Source organism: Heptranchias perlo, chromosome 8 (genome assembly GCF_035084215.1).
Source record: "Heptranchias perlo isolate sHepPer1 chromosome 8, sHepPer1.hap1, whole genome shotgun sequence".
Taxonomy (NCBI): domain Eukaryota; kingdom Metazoa; phylum Chordata; class Chondrichthyes; order Hexanchiformes; family Hexanchidae; genus Heptranchias; species Heptranchias perlo.
Window position 1 is genome coordinate 68,032,817 of NC_090332.1, and position 18,995 is coordinate 68,051,811.

Here is an 18,995-nt window from a genome sequence, read left to right on the forward strand (position 1 = left end):
GGTTCAAGTCCCAGAGACTTGAGCATAAAATCTAGACCCACACTTCAATGCAGTTCTGAGGGAGCGCCGCACCTTCGGAGGTGCCGTCTTTTGGGTGAGACGTTAAACCGAGCCCCTGAATGCCCTCTCAGGTGGACACAAAAGATCACATGGCACTATTCGAAGAAGAGCAGGGCTGTTCTCCCCAGTGTCCTGGCTAATTAGGCCTTAATCGGAACTGGAACAGATTATCTGGTCATTACCTCATTGCTGTTTGTGAGACCTTGCTGTGTGCAAATTGGCTGCTGCGTGTCCTACCTTACAACAGTGATTACACTTCAAAAGTACTTCATTGGCTGTGAAGCTACATAAATGCAGGTCTTTCTTTAAAATATTTATATTTGGTAAAGGTATAGCTTGTCCATAATAGATTAGTACTGCTGTACACCAGCCTCAGTTTTCCAAGCCAATTTGATTTTGGCTTGCTAATATTTATGTCCCTTTTCTAGATGTAGCTTGGCTTTAATTTTAAGTTCCTTGCACTTTTTTTAATGTTCCAGTATTCTGAACTATATATTTTTCAGTTTCTGTAAAGATTCAGCTTAAATGTTGCCATTTTGTATTGGTTAGAAAAGCAAGATAATGGCTGATTGCCCTGCCTCAGTACCATCATTTGCTGATGCAAGAGTAAAATGGGTAAAAGAGATTTGATCGGTGACTGATGGCTTATACAGAAATCTTGTGGTAAATTGAGAAATGGTGCTTTCTTTCTAAGCATGAATCATTTGGCTTGTTATAGAACCCAAAAGAGAAAAAAACGATACAGAAGAAAACTACCAGCCATCATTTTGTACAGAATAAGATCTAAAACATGGATAGATTATAAAATAGAATCATAGGTTACAGCATGGAAGGAGGCCATTCGGCCCATCGAGTACGCACTGGCTCCATGCATGAGCAATCCAGCTAGTCCCACTGTCCCGCCCTATCTCCATAGCCCTGCACATTTTTTGTTTCAAGTACTTATACAGTTTTCTTTTGAAGGCCATGATTGAATCTGCCTCCACCACTCCCTCGGGCAGTGCATTCCAGATCCTTAATACTCGCTATGTAAAAAAAGGTTCTTCCTCATATCACCTTTTGGTTCTTTTGCCAATCACCTTAAATCTATGCCCTCTGGTTCTTGACCCTTCTGCCAATGGGAACAATTTCTCTCTGTCCACTCTGTCTAGACCCTTCATGATTTTGAACACCTCTATCAAATCTCCTCTCAACTTTCTTTGTTCCAAGGAGAACAATCCCAGCCTCTTCAGTCTATCCACGTAATTTAAGTCCCTCATCCCTGGAATCATTCAAGTAAATCTCCTCTGCACTCTGCCTTCACATCCTTCCTAAAGTACGGTGCCCAGAACTAGACACAATGCTCCAGTTGTGGCCGAACCAGTGTTTTATAAAGGTTCATAACTTCTTTGCTTTTGTACTCTATGCCTCTATTTATAAAGCCCAGGACCCCGACTGCTTTCTCAACCTGCCCTGCCACCTTCAACGATTTATGCACGTACACCCCAAGATCCCTCTGTTCCTCCTCCCCTTTTAGAGTTGTGACCTCCAGTTTATATTGCCTCTCCTCATTTTTCCTACCAAAATGTATCACTTCGCATTTTTCCGCGATAAACTTCATCTGCCACGTGTCAGCCTATGCCACCAGCCTGTCTATATCCTCTTGAAGTCTATTGTTATCCTTCTCACTGTTCACTACCCTTCCAAGTTTTGTGTCATCTGCAGATTTTGAAATTGTGCCCTGTACACTCAAGTTCAAGTCATTAATATGTAATGATTAGGCTACTCCCTGTTGACACCTCTCGCTTCAGAACTCATTAATCACAGTGTTATATTCAGTTGTTTTATTTATTTGTTTTTGTGCTTATTATTAGTGCTTGGAATTTCCTGTGTGAAATTTCTTTTCCGGTAGCCTAATCTAATAGGTTTTCATTACAGCAATAAGACTCTTTCAATCATTTTGGGCATGTTAATTTCTTGCCTATTGTTCTGGCAGAAGTGCTCATGTTTTTGTACAGAATAAAGCTGTGCACTCCCATTTCAGAGTTGACAGTCCAGCTACATGAATTCCAACACTCCTGATGACCATTTTTCTTGTTCTGGTGGGGTACTGGATGACTCGGGGAAATGCTAACCAGACAAGCCCTGCCCTGAAAAATTCCCATCTCCTGTCTAATTATGAACACTGTTGGCCACATCTATAGAGAACACCTTCTTCCTCGTATTGGGACCAGGAAGTGGGGGGGGAGGGGGAAGAAAAGTTAATTAAAATGAAGTAAAGTGAATTATTAATTTAGGCTGTATAAATGTTCCTTCTGTTTTTCTAATTTTTAAAATAAATTTGGAGAATGTTAAGCAAAGTTATTTGATTAACTTTTGATACAGCACAACAGTGAGTACACTTCAAAAGTACTTAATTGGCTGCAAAGCGCTTTGGGACGTTCTGAGGTCACTATATAAATGCAAGTTCTTTCTATCATAACCATTTATGTTAGGTCCTTTTAATCAGTGAAGCTGAGATATTGGGAAGGGATTGAAGGTGGAGTTTTTTTTATTTCCTTCCTTACTGACTTTGTGTGTGGGACTCTTTCCAGAAAAGTGAATTTGTGATGTAACATTGTCTTTACAGGAGGTCCGTTATAGAGACCAGTCGCGCATTAAAAGAGCTCTTTCACGAAGCTCGGGAGAGAGCGTCCAAGGCTCTGGGGTTTGCTAAAATGCTAAGAAAGGTAACGTATATACGGGCACGTATAAATATATGTATGTGTGGTGTAGTGTAATGTTGCATTACTTCCACTACAAAATTAGAGTTTGTTTCAAAAGTAAAATGATGTTTCTCTTCTGATTTAGGACCTAGAAATAGCAGCTGAATTTACTTTGTCGGCTCCTGTTCCAGATGTTTTACAAGCTCTTAAAACAAAAGAATACGTCAAGGTAGTGTTTTCTGTATTGAATGTTGTCAGTCAGTTTCCACATTGAATCCCCGACATATATTTACAGTCCTGGAGTGTTCAATTAAGGTGGTATTTTGTGATAAAACCAGAGGAGTGGGGGGGGGCGGTGGTCGTTCCTGTTCCCTGCATTTAGTTGAGATACTAGTACTTTCAAAGCTATTCGATTGGCAATTTCTGAGTTCAGTATTGTCAATCCAATAATGCACTTGATTGTCCAACATTTGTTTGCACTAAATTGACTAAGCCAAAGTGATGCATATTTTTATTGTAATTTCAAGATTTTACATTCACATTCATATTTTATGAAGCCATTGTACATTTTGATTGTATAATTCTTTAATGCACATTCGCAGTTATTTATTGCACACTCCTTTAATCATTTTAAAACACTTTGGGTGATACTATTTAACCTTCAGATTAGTGATTTGAAATGTTTTGCTTTGATGTCTCTAAGCATAACAACTTTCAGAAGCGTGATGGTGAATTTTGACCAGTACCACCATGGTCTTCATAGTTAAAACAGGCTAACTGAGGCAAAAATATCTATATGACTCAAAGTCTTGCATAACACCTTGAATATGTACCTCACACCCAGGATGTTGCACTTTAAATGTATGTGAAACATTGTTCTTTCAGCCCAAATAACACTATCTGTATAGCTGGTCATGCTGATTTGTTCCAGTATCCAATTGCAGCTTGACGTAACCATTTGAATTGCTAAATAAAAGCTTGCAGCTACTTTCTGTAGCCATGTCGCATCTGTCCCACTCATTCTATACACAGCTAAAAACATTTTATAATAGAAAAGATAAAGAATTCTGCTAAAAAGTTCAAAGTTATGTATTTACGGAATTAAATGTAAACCTATGCAACAGTTTTCTTTCTTTGGGCCTATACTCTATCAGGGACCTGGGTTATGTTGCTGGTCCCAGAGCTGGTTGCTTAATCTGGTCATTCAGTCCTAACACTTGGTTGGAACCCTGCACATGCATGACCTCTTTCAGCCATCTGTACCTGTGACCTGGGGTCTCCCACTCTCAATACCAAGTTCCTGCTTTTTGGAGTGCTGGTACAGCATCCATGGTGCAACCTGCACATGTTCATTCTTGCCACAGCCCTGGGCACCATCTGTACTGGTAGTGACTCATGTATCCTCCCTCCATCCCTCCACAAATTGCTCTGAGTGTTAGATTGCCAACAACCTCATCCAACCATGTATCATATGGTCCCAGAACCAATCTCCAAGCCTCTTCGGGTACTCCCATGCCCACTGCCTCCTGTACACTAGCCCCAAGTCTGTACAGAAAGAGTAGACAAGGGTAATGCAGTAAATGTAAAATATTTGGATATGGATTTTCAAAAGGCCTTCGATAAGGTACCGCATTGTAGACTTGTGACCAAGGTCAAAGCATGTGGAGTAAGGAGACAGGTAGCAGAATGGATTGCAAGTTGGCTACAAAACAGAAAGCAGAATAGGGATTAAGGGTAGATACCAAGACTGGCAAAAGATAGAAAGTAGTGTTCCACAGGGATCGGTATTGGATCACTTGTTCACAATTTACATTAACGATTTGGACTCGGGAATTGGAAGTACAATTTCAAAATTTGAGGACAATACCAAATTGGGAGATGTAGTTAATACAAAGGAAGAATGCGTCAGAATGCAAGAAGACATTAATAAACTTGCAGAATGGGCGTATTCAATATAGATAAGTGTGAGGTGGCGCATTTTGGTAGGAAGAATGAGGCCACATACTGCTTGGATAATATAACAGCAACTTTCATTTATGTAGCGCCTTTAACGTCATAGGACATCCCAAGGCATTTCACAGGAGCGATTATCAAACAAAATTTGACACTGAGCCACCTGAGATAAGGACAGGTGACCAAAAGCTTGGTCAAAGAGAGAGGTTTTAAGGAGTGTCTTAAAGGAGGAGGGAGAGGTAGCGAGACAGGGAGGAAATTCCAAAGCTTTAGAGCCTAGGCAGCTGAAGGCACGGCCGCCAATGGTGGAGCAATTAAAATTGGGTATGCACAAGAGGCCAGAATTGGAAGAGCGCAAAGATCTCTGGGGGTTGTCGGGCTGAAGGAGGTTACAGCGATAGGGAGGGACGAGGCCATTGAGGGATCTAAAAACAAGAATGAGAATTTTAAAATCATAGCGTTCCCAGACCGGGAGCCAATATAGGTCAGCGAGCATGGGGATGATGGGTGAACGGGAGTTAGGATATGGGCAGCAGAGTTTTGGATGAGCTCAAGTTTATGGGAGATGGGAGGCAGGCCAGGAGAGCATTGGAATAGTCTGGTATAGAGGTAACAGTAGGCACGGATGAGGGTTTCAGCAGCAGATGAGCTGAGCCAGGGGTGCAGATGGGCGATTATTACGGAGGTGGAAGTAGGCGGTCTTGGTGATGGAGCAGATATGGTTGGAAGCTCATCTCCGGGTCAAATAGGACACCAAGGTTGTGAACGGTCTGGTTCAGCCTCAAAGTGGCCAGGGAGAGGGATGGAGTCGGTAGCTAGGGAACGGAGTTTGTGGCGGGGACTTAAGAACAATGGCTTTGGTCTTCCCAATATTTAGTTGGAGGAAATTTTTGCTCATGCAGTACTGGATGTCGGACAAGCAGTGTGACAAATGAGAAACAGTGGAGGGGTGGAGAGAGATGATGGTGAGGTGGAGCTGGGTGTAGTCAGTGTACAAGTGGAACCTGACGTGTTTTTGGATGATATTGCTGAGGAGCAGCATGTAGATAAGAAATTGGAGGGGGCCGAGGATAGACCCTTGGGGAACTCCAGAGGTAACGGCGCAGAAGCAGGAAGAGAAGCCATTGCAGGTGATTCTCTAATCTAAATGGGGTAGAGGAGCAGAGTGATCTCGGGTACAAATACACATCACTAAAAGTAGCGACACAGGTTAACAAGGCCATAAAAAAGGTAAACCAAGCGCTGGTGTTCATTTCTAGAGGGACAGAATTGAAAAGCAGAGATATTGTTAAATATTCAGAACCTTGGTAAGACCACACTTGGAGTACTGTGCACAGTTCTGGTCTCCATATTATAAAAAGGATATAGAGGCATTAGAGAAGGTGCATAAAAGATTCACAAGGATGATACCAGAACTGAGAGGATATACTTATCAGGAAAGGCTGAACAGACTGGGGCTCTTTTCTCTAGAAAAGAGAAGGCTGAAGGGTGACCTGATAGAGGTTTTTAAGATAATGGAAGGGTTTGATAGGGTAGACGTAGAGAAAATGGGGTGGGGGGGGGGGAGGGGAGTCTAAAATTAGAGGTCATAAATATAAAATATTCCAAATAAATCTAAAAGGGAATTCAGGAGAAATTTCTTTACCCAGAGAGTGGTAAGAATGTGGTTCGCGCCACCACAAGGAGTAGTTGATGCAAATAGCACAGATGCATTTAAAGGGGAAGCTAGATAAGCACACGAAGGAGAAAGGAACAGAAGGATATGCTGATAGGGTTAGATGAGGTAGGGTGGGAAGAGGCTCGTGTGGAGCATATATGGCAGCATAAACCAGTTGCACCTAATGGCCTGTTTCTGTGCTGTAGACTCGACGTAACCATCGTGTTTTCTCTTGGCAATTTTCCCCACCCCAATTCCTTCCCATTGAGTTGTCTGAGCCCATTTTCTCTCACTTGTGGTCCACCACCTTCTGCACAGCCTGATCTAGTACCCTCCTCAAACTCATTGTGTTTCCTATCATCTCACTGCGTACACTGGGTTTTTAAAAAATGATTGAAATTGTGCACATAGGTAAAGGAACATAGAGAGAGAGAGATAGAAAGGTTTCATTTATACGGGGTGGTACAGATGAGGAGGCATAATAAAAAATAGAGATACACAAATGATGAGAGAAAGTGAGAAAAAGAATCAGCAACAAATAGACACAATTAGAAAAGTGTGCGACAGCTAAACAGAGAAGAAATTGTGGACTATAAACCACCCAAAATAACAGTTAGAATAGGAAAGAACAAGAGTTGTAAATGCAAGTTTTTTTAAGCTATGCAGTACCTAAATGTAACTGTGGTACAAAAATTATAAGGATAATGTGGCTGGGGGTAGCTTCCTGGGCATTATACAAATGTAGGGAAAGTCCTATAATTCCAGCCTAAAATCTCTTTCGAGTGGGATTAGACACCTTACCCATGTGGTGCATGCTTTGTTTTAATGAATGGTAATTACTATACATAAAGATAAGTAACCTACCTGTTTTGTGTATTTCGATTAACAATAAATTATGGTAATGTAACCCAGTGACAAAGATTTTACTTTGTATGTGAAATAATTAATGCCAGATCCTGGAAAAATACTCTATACCAACTGTTTTATAGCCTAATTGAACCAGTGTTCTTATTTTTGAGCCTGTTTTTATTTTAATAATCTACACTCATCAGTATTTTATTTAAGTAACTGCACTGCCATACCTTTCCCTTTCAGGTTCAAATTCCTGGACTAGAAGGCCTGCATATTTTTGTTGCATTTGACCTTGCAGAGCGAAAGTCTCAGATACTCCAGCTGCTTAGTGCAACAGCTGGGAAGGATTGCTCAAAGGAATCTGATGAATCGGTGGATGAAGCTTACTTACTCCTTATCAAAGATGGCCTAAAGGACAGAGAGCAGGAGGATAAATGGAAATTGTGGGAAGGCCAATCAATCAAAGTATTGCCCCAAGTAGAAACTGTGGATACATTGAGAAGCATGCAGGTATGTGACTTAGAATTAAAAATGTAAGGAATCTTACAACACCAGGTTATAGTCCAACTGTTTTGTGATTTTCAAATAAAGGAAAGCTTGTGATTTTCAAATAAAACAGTTGGACTATAACCTGGTGTTGTAAGATTCCTTACATTTGTCAACCCCAGTCCATCACCGGCATCTCCACATCATAGAATTAAAAATGCACCATTAGTTTGGAAACACTTCAAAATGAACTAATGCAACTACTAAGCATCACATATACAATATGCAACACCATTTATTCCATAAATAGATGGACTATAAAAATGCACTACTTATTCTGCTACAGAGGTGCCCTGTCTCTAAGGTCACAAAAGTCTAATTGTTGAGGTCTTTCAAAGTTTAATTGAATGTCTTTGTCTTTGTTTTTTTCTTCCTCGTTGAAACTTTGGAGATTAGAATTTGCTTGTCAATTTTAGGCTGGAGGTACAGGTCAAAAATAACCAGTGAAGAAGGCATTCAGCATGCTTGGTTTCATTGGTCAGAACATTGAATGCAGGAGTTGGGATGTCTTGTTGAAGTTGTACAAGACATTAGTAAGGCCACACTTTGAATACTGTGTACAGTTCTGGTCACCCTATTATAGAAAGGATATTATTAAACTAGAAAGAGTGCAGAAAAGATTTACTAGGATGCTACCGGGACTTGATGGTTTGACTTATAGGGAGAGGTTGGATAGACTGAGACTTTTTTCCCTGGAGAGAAGGAGGTTTAGGGGTGATCTTATAGAAGTCTATAAAATAATGAGGGGCATAGATAAGGTAGACAGTCAAAATGTTTTTCCAAAGGTAGGGGAGTCTATAACGAGGGGACACAGATTTAAGGTGAGAGGGAAGAGATACAAAAGGGTCCAGAGGGGCAATTTTTTCACTCAAAGGGTGGTGAGTGTCTGGAACGAGCTGCCAGAGGCGGGTATAATTTTGTCTTTTAAAAAGCATTTGGACAGTTACATGGGTAAGATGGGCCAAGTGCAGGCAATTGGGACTAGCTTAGTGGTATAAACTGGGCGACATGGACATGTTGGGCCGAAGGGCCTGTTTCCATGTTGTAAACTTCTATGATTCTATAATATTTAGCTTGTTTTTGCATCTGAAATAATGTTTGGCGTCTGCACATGCTGATGTGCCTTTTTAATAAATGTAATCATGCGGAATTGAGTATGAGGGGGCTGGGATCACTCAGCGGGATTGCAGTCTGGGAGGCCATTGGAGATAGCTGGGCTCTGACAGCTCATCAGTGGCTTGGGGGTTTGAGTGTTGAAGAGAAAGGTTTAGGAGCACTTAACGGGGTTTCAAGACCCTCAGAATTCGGGGTTGGAGAACTGAGGGGATGGTGGGGTCCATAGGCAGTTGAAGGAATTGGATTGGGAGGGGGTGGGGGGCTTTGGTATGGAAGTACTTGAGAGTGGCTGTACTAGAGTGGGACTGGATTATGAGAGTACGGGGGAGGGGTGCGAGGAACCAGGAAGCACTGATGAGGGTTCAGGAACTATAAGGAGGGAAGATAGGATCTGGTTCACTGGAAAGGGGGAAGATGGGGGAGGTACTGAATGATGACCTGGGAATTGGGAAATTCTGGGACATGGTGGGGGGAATAGAGGGAGAGATTGGGGGGGCAACAGATGGAGGGGGTTTATGAATTTAGATTCCGTTTAGTACAGTACATTATCCTAACTTGTGACACTTATGTTTGGGTTAGTTCCGTTCTTCTGTCTGTTCTTCCCCTCCTCTGTTCTTTTTCCCTTTCCTCTCTCTCTCCTTTCTCGTTCTCTCCTCTCTCTCTCGGCCTCTCCTCCCTCTCTCTCTCGGCCTCTCCTCCCTCTCTCTCTCGGCCTCTCCTCCCCCTCTCTCTCGGCCTCTCCTCCCCCTCTCTCTCGGCCTCTCCTCCCCCTCTCTCTCGGCCTCTCCTCCCCCTCTCTCTCGGCCTCTCCTCCCCCTCTCTCTCGGCCTCTCCTCCCCCTCTCTCTCGGCCTCTCCTCCCCCTCTCTCTCGGCCTCTCCTCCCCCTCTCTCTCGGCCTCTCCTCCCCCTCTCTCTCGGCCTCTCCTCCCCCTCTCTCTCGGCCTCTCCTCCCCCTCTCTCTCGGCCTCTCCTCCCCCTCTCTCTCGGCCTCTCCTCCCCCTCTCTCTCGGCCTCTCCTCCCCCTCTCTCTCGGCCTCTCCTCCCCCTCTCTCTCGGCCTCTCCTCCCTCTCTCTCTCGGCCTCTCCTCCCCCTCTCTCTCGGCCTCTCCTCCCCCTCTCTCTCGGCCTCTCCTCCCCCTCTCTCTCGGCCTCTCCTCCCCCTCTCTCTCGGCCTCTCCTCCCCCTCTCTCTCGGCCTCTCCTCCCCCTCTCTCTCGGCCTCTCCTCCCCCTCTCTCTCGGCCTCTCCTCCCCCTCTCTCTCGGCCTCTCCTCCCCCTCTCTCTCGGCCTCTCCTCCCCCTCTCTCTCGGCCTCTCCTCCCCCTCTCTCTCGGCCTCTCCTCCCCCTCTCTCTCGGCCTCTCCTCCCCCTCTCTCTCGGCCTCTCCTCCCTCTCTCTCTCGGCCCCCGCCCACCCATTCCCTCATCCTTGCAGGCTGTGGAACATTTCAGTTGAGCAAGACTAATGGTGAAGCACTCAGAGGGGGCGAGCAAGCGGGAGGGCCAGGTAGCATTGTGGCTAGGTAGGTGAGCCAGGAGCTACTCTGGTTGAATGATCGATCAGGCAAGCCTGAAAGAACAGGATGAGCATTTGTGAAACTTTCATGTCGCTCTTAATACTTGCCAATTTTCTCCTTGGCCTTGTGGCTGAATTTCCAGTAGAGTGGAGGGGATGAGGGCGAAGTGGCATTGTGTTTAATTGCTGTTCAAGTTTAGTAAGAATGCAGGGGGACAAGAGACCCCAGACACCTTTATTCAGATCTGTACATCTCAAGCAAAAGTCAGACCAGACTAGTATTGCTGAGAGTGAGTGAGGGGGAGTGGGGAGGGCCTATCTCTCATAAATTTTATAAATAAACAACCTCGTATATAGTTATTTGCATCATTTATCTGAGCAAAAGTTCATGATTGTGGTTTGTTTACAATAAAAAAAAATGTTACCTCACAGGCTTTTGGGATTTTCTATTAATGGGTAAAGGAGAGAAGATACGGCTGGGTGTGTGGGGAGAGAGTGTGTGGGGAAGAAAGAGCGAGGGGTGGAAGGGAGAGAATAATGCAGAGGAGGGCCTTACAAAGAGTAGGTCTTGGTATGCTGTGTGATTGCTAGTCTTGCTGTAAGTCATGTAAGAAACAATCCCTGTGTTATGTAGCATCTCTGATATGTGCTTGGAGCACTGGGATGATGGTGGGGTACAGTAATATTGGGGAGTGGGGCTTTTGAGGTCTGGGTGTGATGCTGAGCAGTGCCACAGGAGATCCACTAGCATTACAATAGTAGCACAGGCTACTCCTTAAATATCAGTATCATTATTATTGTAATTAATTATTGTTCAGTCTCAGTATGAGGTCAAGATTTTAAAAGCCTCCCCATGGATACAAAATCCCAAGAAGAGATCAGAACTGAAAGGATTAAACTAGATTTTAAGGAATAAGGGAATATTAAGGTAACTATTATAAATTCAAAGAATGACATTTCATCATTCACTTTCACAAGGTAATGTTTTTTTTAAAAAAAATCAATAAATGCTCCCAATGTAAAAAGAAAAATTAACTGCGGACTTTGTGTTAAGTTAGGAGTGATCGGATTTGGAGCCGGGAGGGGTGGCAGACTAAATATTTGTAGTTAAGTTTGCTTAACCATCAATGAATAATTGTATTTGTTTTTTTTAAATTAGTGGTTATAGAAAGGATATTATTAAACTAGAAAGAGTGCAGAAAAGATTTACTAGGATGCTACCGGGACTTGATGGTTTGACTTATAGGGAGAGGTTAGACAGACTTGGACTTTTTTCCCTGGAGAGTAGGAGGTTAAGGGGTGATCTTATAGAAGTCTATAAAATAATGAGGGGCATAGATAAGGTAGATAGTCAAAATCTTTTCCCAAAGGTAGGGGAGTCTATAACGAGGGGGCATAGATTTAAGGTGAGAGGGGAGAGATACAAAAGGGTCCAGAGGGGCAATTTTTTCACTCAAAGGGTGGTGAGTGTCTGGAACGAGCTGCCAGAGGCAGTAGTAGAGGCGGGTACAATTTTGTCTTTTAAAAAGCATTTGGACAGTTACATGGGTAAGATGGGTATAGAGGGATATGGGCCAAGTGCAGGAAATTGGGACTAGCTTAGTGGTATAAACTGGGCGACATGGACATGTTGGGCCGAAGGGCCTGTTTCCATGTTGTAACTTCTATGATTCTATGGTATTTCGCCCTGTGTGTAAAATATCCTGTTAATTATCATTCTGCTGTTGGTCTTCTGATGGCTTGATTGGTCTCTTTAATGTGGTTGGATAGTGAATGAATATAGCTAACTCTTTCCATCATCTGTGAAATAACTAGATTCTGTTGGTTAATTGAGTGCTGGAATAATTTTATCAGAAATACAAAATTACATGCCACATCAGTACTCTAAATTTGAATTTGAATAAATTGTCACAGCTTAATCTGCAAAGTTATTTTTTTATTCTTATTACTTTACCTCTCCTCAGATTAGTAACTTATTGCTGGTCGTAATGCAGTCTTCCCATCTTGTGAGTCAACGGAAGACATTTCAACAATCCATAGAAAGTCTAATCTCTTTGCGCCGTGAACAGACATCCAGCCAGCCTTTCATAGCCAAAGCTCTGGAGCAGCTGAAGGTATATTCTGCCTTGTTCAGTTTTATTTATATGCCCATGCTTTAGAACTGTGTAACTAAGAACAGATACCACAATACTAGTTCAATACTGTGGACAATTCAAAGCTGCTCAATGGAACATCGTGGTTTTTAGAGCTGTTCATTTTTTTAAAAATAGCAAATGTATTGTTGAGAGGAAGAAGTGAATGTGACTGTCATCTAAGTTACTTATTGAAGCTTGTTTCCTCTATATCACAGCCCCAACATATTGTATTTTATCCTCAGCCTGTGTTTAATTATATTAGATCAGAACAGACAATTTCTATACCTAGGCATACTTTATTGTTACATTTGGAACTAAGACTGTAAGAAATCTGTTTTGAGGCTTTGAAGCTTTGAATGCAAGTACATTAGGAGCCAGAAGCAGTGAGAAGTCAGTTAAGCACAGTCAAGTCCAGGGAAACCAGAATTGGGGCCAGTAGTAAAGCATTGAATCAGTGTTCAACGAAGATTAGTTGTAACCCATTCTTTGTTACAACCCTGCAACCGAAATATTTGGAATGTTCAAGTTTAACATGATCAAAATGTTACGATAAACCTTAAAAAAAAATAATGTAAGTAATGCCTCATTTGTGACCTTAAAGTTAAGTGTGATATTTTAAGTGATTTTAATGCTTGGTGAAGCTCCAGCATGTTTACTGCAATAGTTCATTGGCCCCAACTGATGTCTGCCTCTGTAGGTACTTGCCACTTGTAATGATGGATAATCAGGTGACCTGGTGATGGAATGACTGTGTTCACCAACTTAATGTATCACACATTGGTAGGTTGCAGTGTACTCTTTCTTCCCCAGAAGGTTGTTATCAAATTTGATTGTGTGTTCACCAACATTCCTGTCATGTGTGACCATAGTGTGCAGATATGAACGGGTGTGTGTGTTCATCAACAACATCATGTGTGACCATTGTGAGCTGATATCAGAGGGTGTGTGTTCACCAACATATTGGGCGGAACTTTCAACTTCATTGGGGGCATCAAACGAACTGTAGCAGATCGGCTGCTCATTATGCCTGATTGTTCTTTAGCGGAAAATGACCAAGCGATCCGCTACCGCCCCTGCTGAATTTGAAAGTTCTGCCCACTGTGCCATGCAGTGATAGTTGTGGATTTACACTTCTTCAAACAGTGGAGTTCTCAACTTTGGTCATAGTGAGACTGTAGCTAAGAGCAAGTCACCACAGACTTGCAGATTGCCACAGGGTGTTGGTGGTGTTATTTGGGCAGGTCAGCTATTCACCATCTTGGCTAAGAAATAGCACTGGGTGTTCATAGGAATGTGAAAAGGACGAGATATGAGACAACTGGAAAAAAAAACTACAGTGTAGGAAACGAATGGCAAAAGGAATAAAGATTTGGAAAGTAGCCTTGGGCTGGCACTCAATCAGGAAGTTGCTGGAATGAGGGCAGTTCCTACTGTGCTTAAAAATAATTAAATTTGTATCCTTGTGTTTGTCGTAATTTTAACTTTCACTGCTAATGTTTTGTTGCTGTTCTGATGACTTTGTATTGTGAGCCTTGAAGGAACAATGGGAAGTACTTCTAAGTCTTCGAGGTGAACTGTGTTCCTGTAAACCAGTTCTTTAAAGACAACTTTTCCCTAATTTAAGTAAGTGTGCCCATTGCATAATCTTGAACATATATTTGGATCAGGTCTTTTAAATTTTCGTGTTCCCTCATTTGATGATTTTTGAGAGCACTCACATTGCAAGAAAGTAATGTTAAAACTTCTTCCAGTATGGTCACCAATGCTCCACTTCAATGAAAGAATATTTTTGTTAATTTTATAAAGAACATAACTCTCTCAAACTTTGTACTTTGCATCAATATTTTTAGAACTCCCAAATTGTGGGTGAGGAAAAATTTTTAAAATAAAATTTCAACTGATGTTGGGTTGAAAGGGTTCATGAAGTATTAATCTTACAATCCATAAGAATATAAGAAATAGGAGCATGTGTAGGCCATACGGCCCCTCGAGCCTGCTCCGCCATTCAATAAGATCATGGCTGATCTTCTACCTCAACTCCATTTTCCCGCCCTATCCCCATATCCCTTGATTCCCTTAGTGTCCAAATACCTATCGATCTCAATCTTGAATATACTCAATGACTGAGCATCCAGACTTCTGGGGTAGAGAATTCCAAAGATTCACAACCCTCTGAGTGAAGAAATTTTTTCTTATCCCGGTCCTAAGTGGCCGACCCTTTATCTTGAGACTATGACCCTAGACTCTCCAACGAGGGTAAACAACCTCTCAGATGGCTTGACAGGATAGATGCTCAGAATTATACACGTTTCAATGCGATCACCTCTCATTCTTCTAAACTCCAGAGAATATAGGCCAATTCTACTCAATCTCTCCTTATAGGACAACCCTCTCATCACAGGAATCAATCTAGTGAACTTTTGTTGCATCTCCTCTAAGGCAACTATATCCTTCCTTAAGTAAGGAGACCAAATTTGTACACAGTACTCCAGGTATGATCTCACTAGAGCCCTATATTTAACTTTCCATGATTAGTGTACAAGGACACCCAAATCCCTCTGACTACCAACATTTCTTAGTCTCTCACTTTAAAAAAAAAAATTCTGCTTTTCTATTCTTCCTACCAAAGGGGATAATTTCACATTTCCCTACATTATACTCCATCTGCTACATTTTCGCCCACACACTTAACCTGCCTATATCCCTTTGTAGCCTCTTTGCGTCCCCCTCACAGCTTACTTTCCCACCTAGCTTTGTATCGTCAGCAAACTTGGATACATTACAGTCAGTCCCCTCATCTAAGTCATTGATATATATATTGTAAACAGCTGAGACCCAAGTACTGATCCTTGAGGCACCCCACTAGTTACAACCTGCCAACCCAAAAATGACCTGTTTATGCCTACTCTTTTCTGTCCGTTAACCAATCCTCAATCCACGCTAATATATTACCCAATCCCATGAGTCCTAATCTTGTGTAACAACCTCTAGTGGGAAATTATCGAATGCCTTATGAAAATCCAAATATACAACATCCACTGGTTCTCCCTTATCTACTCTGCTAGTTATGCCCTCAAAAAAAACTCTTAATAGATTTGTCAAACACTGTTTCCTTTCATAAAACCGTGTTGACGCTACCTAATCATATTATGATTTTCTAAGTGCCCTGATACTACTTCCTTAATAGATTCTAGCATTTTCCCTGCTACTGATGTCAGGCTAAGTGGCCTATAGTTACTTGTTTTCTCTCTCCCTCTCTTGAATAACATGGTTACATTTGCTACCTTTCAGTCCATGGGTCTGTTCTGGAATCTAGGGAATTTTGGAAGATCAAAATCTCTGCAGCCACCCTAGGATGTAGGCCATCAGGTCCAGGGGATTTGTCAGCTTTTAATCCCATTAATTTCTCCAGTACATTTTCTTCACTGATCTTAATTACTTTAAGTTCTCACTCTCATTAGACCCTTGGTTCCCCACTATTTCTGGTATGTTTTTTGTGTCTTCTGTGAAGACATATTTGTTTAAGATCGCTGTCATTTCCTTAACCCCATTATAATTTCTCCTATTTCTGCCTCTGAGGGACCCACGTTTACTTTCACTAAACTCCTTTTTCACATAATGTGCATTTTTATACATTTATCAGTTGAAATTGCAATAAGAAGTAATAAACATCAGTAATCCAATACACATATTACAAAATCCTTTACTCTTTAGAGAACAGCAATGTCAGTAGATTGGAACTGTGTGGGGTATATGCTTTCACCATTGCAGTGAGATGCTGTTTGTTCCTTCTGTGTTATGTTTGAATGTCATTGAGTTTTGAGCAGAAGTATTAACTTGAAAAAGGTCTTGAACCTACTGCACGATAATTGGGTCGTTTCCCTAATGATTTCCAATTTAAATTTCAGCATGAAGCATTATTGCTGTGCAATAAGATTAGTAATGCGATTGATAGGATTGACAAGATGTTTAATTCCGAGTTTGAAGCTGAAATGGATGAATCTGAATGTGCAACTTTACAGCAATACTACAGGGAAACCATGATTCAAAGCTATAACTTTGGTTTTGAGGTAATGTTCCTGACACACTTGACTTTTTTAAAAAAAACAAGCTATAAAAGAAGCCTATTCTAACAAAATGCCTTTAAAATGAGCTAATTGAGCTTTAAACTTTTTTTAATTGCCTGCAGCTGTTACACAGCACAATTGATAGTTATAATGAAATCTGATCTAAACTGTTGGTTTTTAGAAATAATTTCTTTTGTGTCATTAAGTTGCGTACTTCTTTAAAAATTGATTTACTTTTACAAGTTAGTTACCACTGCCTTAGCTGGGATTGCAGGGTGCAATTTCCCCATCCCCCTGCCCCCCCACAGTTGTTATCAATATTGCTTTATGATTAACTGGCTGTGGCTCAACTTAATCAAGGAGAGATGATTGATATTATTTTGGAATACTGCGTCTTTGCATGATGCTCCATATAGCAACATGTGTCGATCAGTTATACTGAGGTAGGCAGATTCAATTTACTAGCAGCCCTGAGGCTTGAACCTGCAGGCCACTTGTTACCAAACAAGTGCTTCGTAGCCTGGACCATTGAGGTTGTTTTCAAAACTCCACTTACTTTTCTTGCAAGTTGGTGCTTATATTACTCAGAATGCCCCTTTAGTTTTGATGCTGTTTTTCCTGTCAATAATAACAGTTCAGTTTAAAGCAAGTTTGAGATTGGTGACCATTTAACTTTTTAAAAAAAAATCTTTTTTGTCTCTGCCCATTCTAGAGATTTCAATTTGCGTATTCATTCATTAAGTACTCACTGTAAAGATAGAGCACAGCCGCCATCTCTGATGTACCCCCTACTGCACCAGAACAATATTGGAATGATAATTTATTATCAATTTGTGCCTTTGAAGTTTTATGCCGTTTAACTCTACCCACTAGAAACTGCTCACACTCATTTCATGAGGAATCCCCAAAGAGAGGAGGCCTATAGGAACAGGAGTAGGCCATGCAACCCCTTGACCCTGTTCCGCCATTCAGTTAGATCTGTACCTCAACTCCATTTACCCACCTTTGCTCCATATCCCTTGTTACCTTTACCTAACACAAATCTATAGATCTCTGTCCAGAAAATTGCAGTTGACCCAGCATTCGTAACCTTTTGGGGAGCAAGTTCCAGATTTGCACTACCCTTTGTGTGATATTACTCCTGAATGGCCAAGCTCTAATTTTAAGATTATGCCCTCTTGTTCTGGATTCCCCCACCAGAGGAAATAGTTTCTCTGCATCTACCTTATCGAATTCCTTTATCATTTTAAATACCTTGATTAGATCACCCCTCAACCTTCTAAACTCATGAGAATACAAGCCAAGTTTATGCAACCTGTCCTCATAATTTAGCCTTTTAAGCCTTGCTATCATTCTGGTGAATCTGTGCTATACCCCTTCCAAAGCCAGAATATCTTTTCTGAGGTGCGGTGCCCAAAACTGACTTCATCTAGGGTCTGACCAAGGCTCTGTACAACTGATGTAAACAATTTTACAACACCAAGTTATAGTCCAACAAATTTATTTTAAATTCCACAAGCTTTCGGAGGCTTCCTCCTTCGTCAGGTGAACGGTGTGGAAATGAGATTTTCGAATCCTTTGCATTTTAAAATCACAGAACAATGCCTGGTGATTACTGCCCGTTGCCAAGGCAATCACAGTGAGCAGACAGAAAGGTGTCACTTAAAAAGGCCACCGAATATACAAACCCCCCAAAAAAAAGAGAGAGAGAGAGAAGGAAGACAGTCAATGACCCGTTATATTAAAAACAGATAACATTTGCTCGCTGGTGGGGTTACGTGTAGTGTGACATGAACCCAAGATCCCGGTTGAGGCCGTCCTCATGGGTGCGGAACTTGGCTATCAATTTCTGCTCAATGATTTTGCGTTGTCGTGTGTCTCGAAGGCCGCCTTGGAGTATGCTTACCTGAAGGTCGGTGGCTGAATGTCCATGACTGCTGAAGTGTTCCCCGACAGGGAGAGAACCCTCCTGTTTGGCGATTGTTGCACAGTGTCCGTTCATCCGTTGTCGCAGCGTCTGCATGGTCTCGCCAATGTACCATGCTCTGGGGCATCCTTTCCTGCTACGTATGAGGTAGACAACGTTGGCCGAGTCACAGGAGTATGAACCGTGCACCTGGTGGGTGGTGTCCTCTCGTGTGATGTCCTCTCGTGTGATGGTGGTATCTGTGTCGATGATCTGGCATGTCTTGCAGAGGTTACCGTGGCAGGGTTGTGTGGTGTCGTGGACGCTGTTCTCCTGAAGGCTGGGTAATTTGCTGCGAACGATGGTTTGTTTGAGGTTGGGTGGCTGTTTAAAGGCGAGTAGTGGAGGTGTGGGGATGGCCATAGCGAGGTGGTCGTCATCATTGACATGTTGAAGGCTGCAGAGAACATGGCGTAGTTTCTCCGCTCCAGGGAAGTACTGGACG

General features: G+C 42.1%; 1 protein-coding gene across 1 annotated transcript in view; it reads left to right on the forward strand.

Annotated features, from left to right (window-relative positions):
• Positions 1–18,995, forward strand: part of map3k4 (mitogen-activated protein kinase kinase kinase 4) — a 180,241-nt gene that overhangs the window by 125,592 nt on the left and 35,654 nt on the right. The window contains exons 8-12 of the mRNA XM_067989234.1: positions 2,669–2,768; positions 2,890–2,973; positions 7,450–7,716; positions 12,347–12,496; positions 16,426–16,587. Of these exons, the coding sequence (XP_067845335.1) occupies positions 2,669–2,768; positions 2,890–2,973; positions 7,450–7,716; positions 12,347–12,496; positions 16,426–16,587 (763 nt within the window). The remainder of the gene's footprint in view (positions 1–2,668; positions 2,769–2,889; positions 2,974–7,449; positions 7,717–12,346; positions 12,497–16,425; positions 16,588–18,995) is intronic.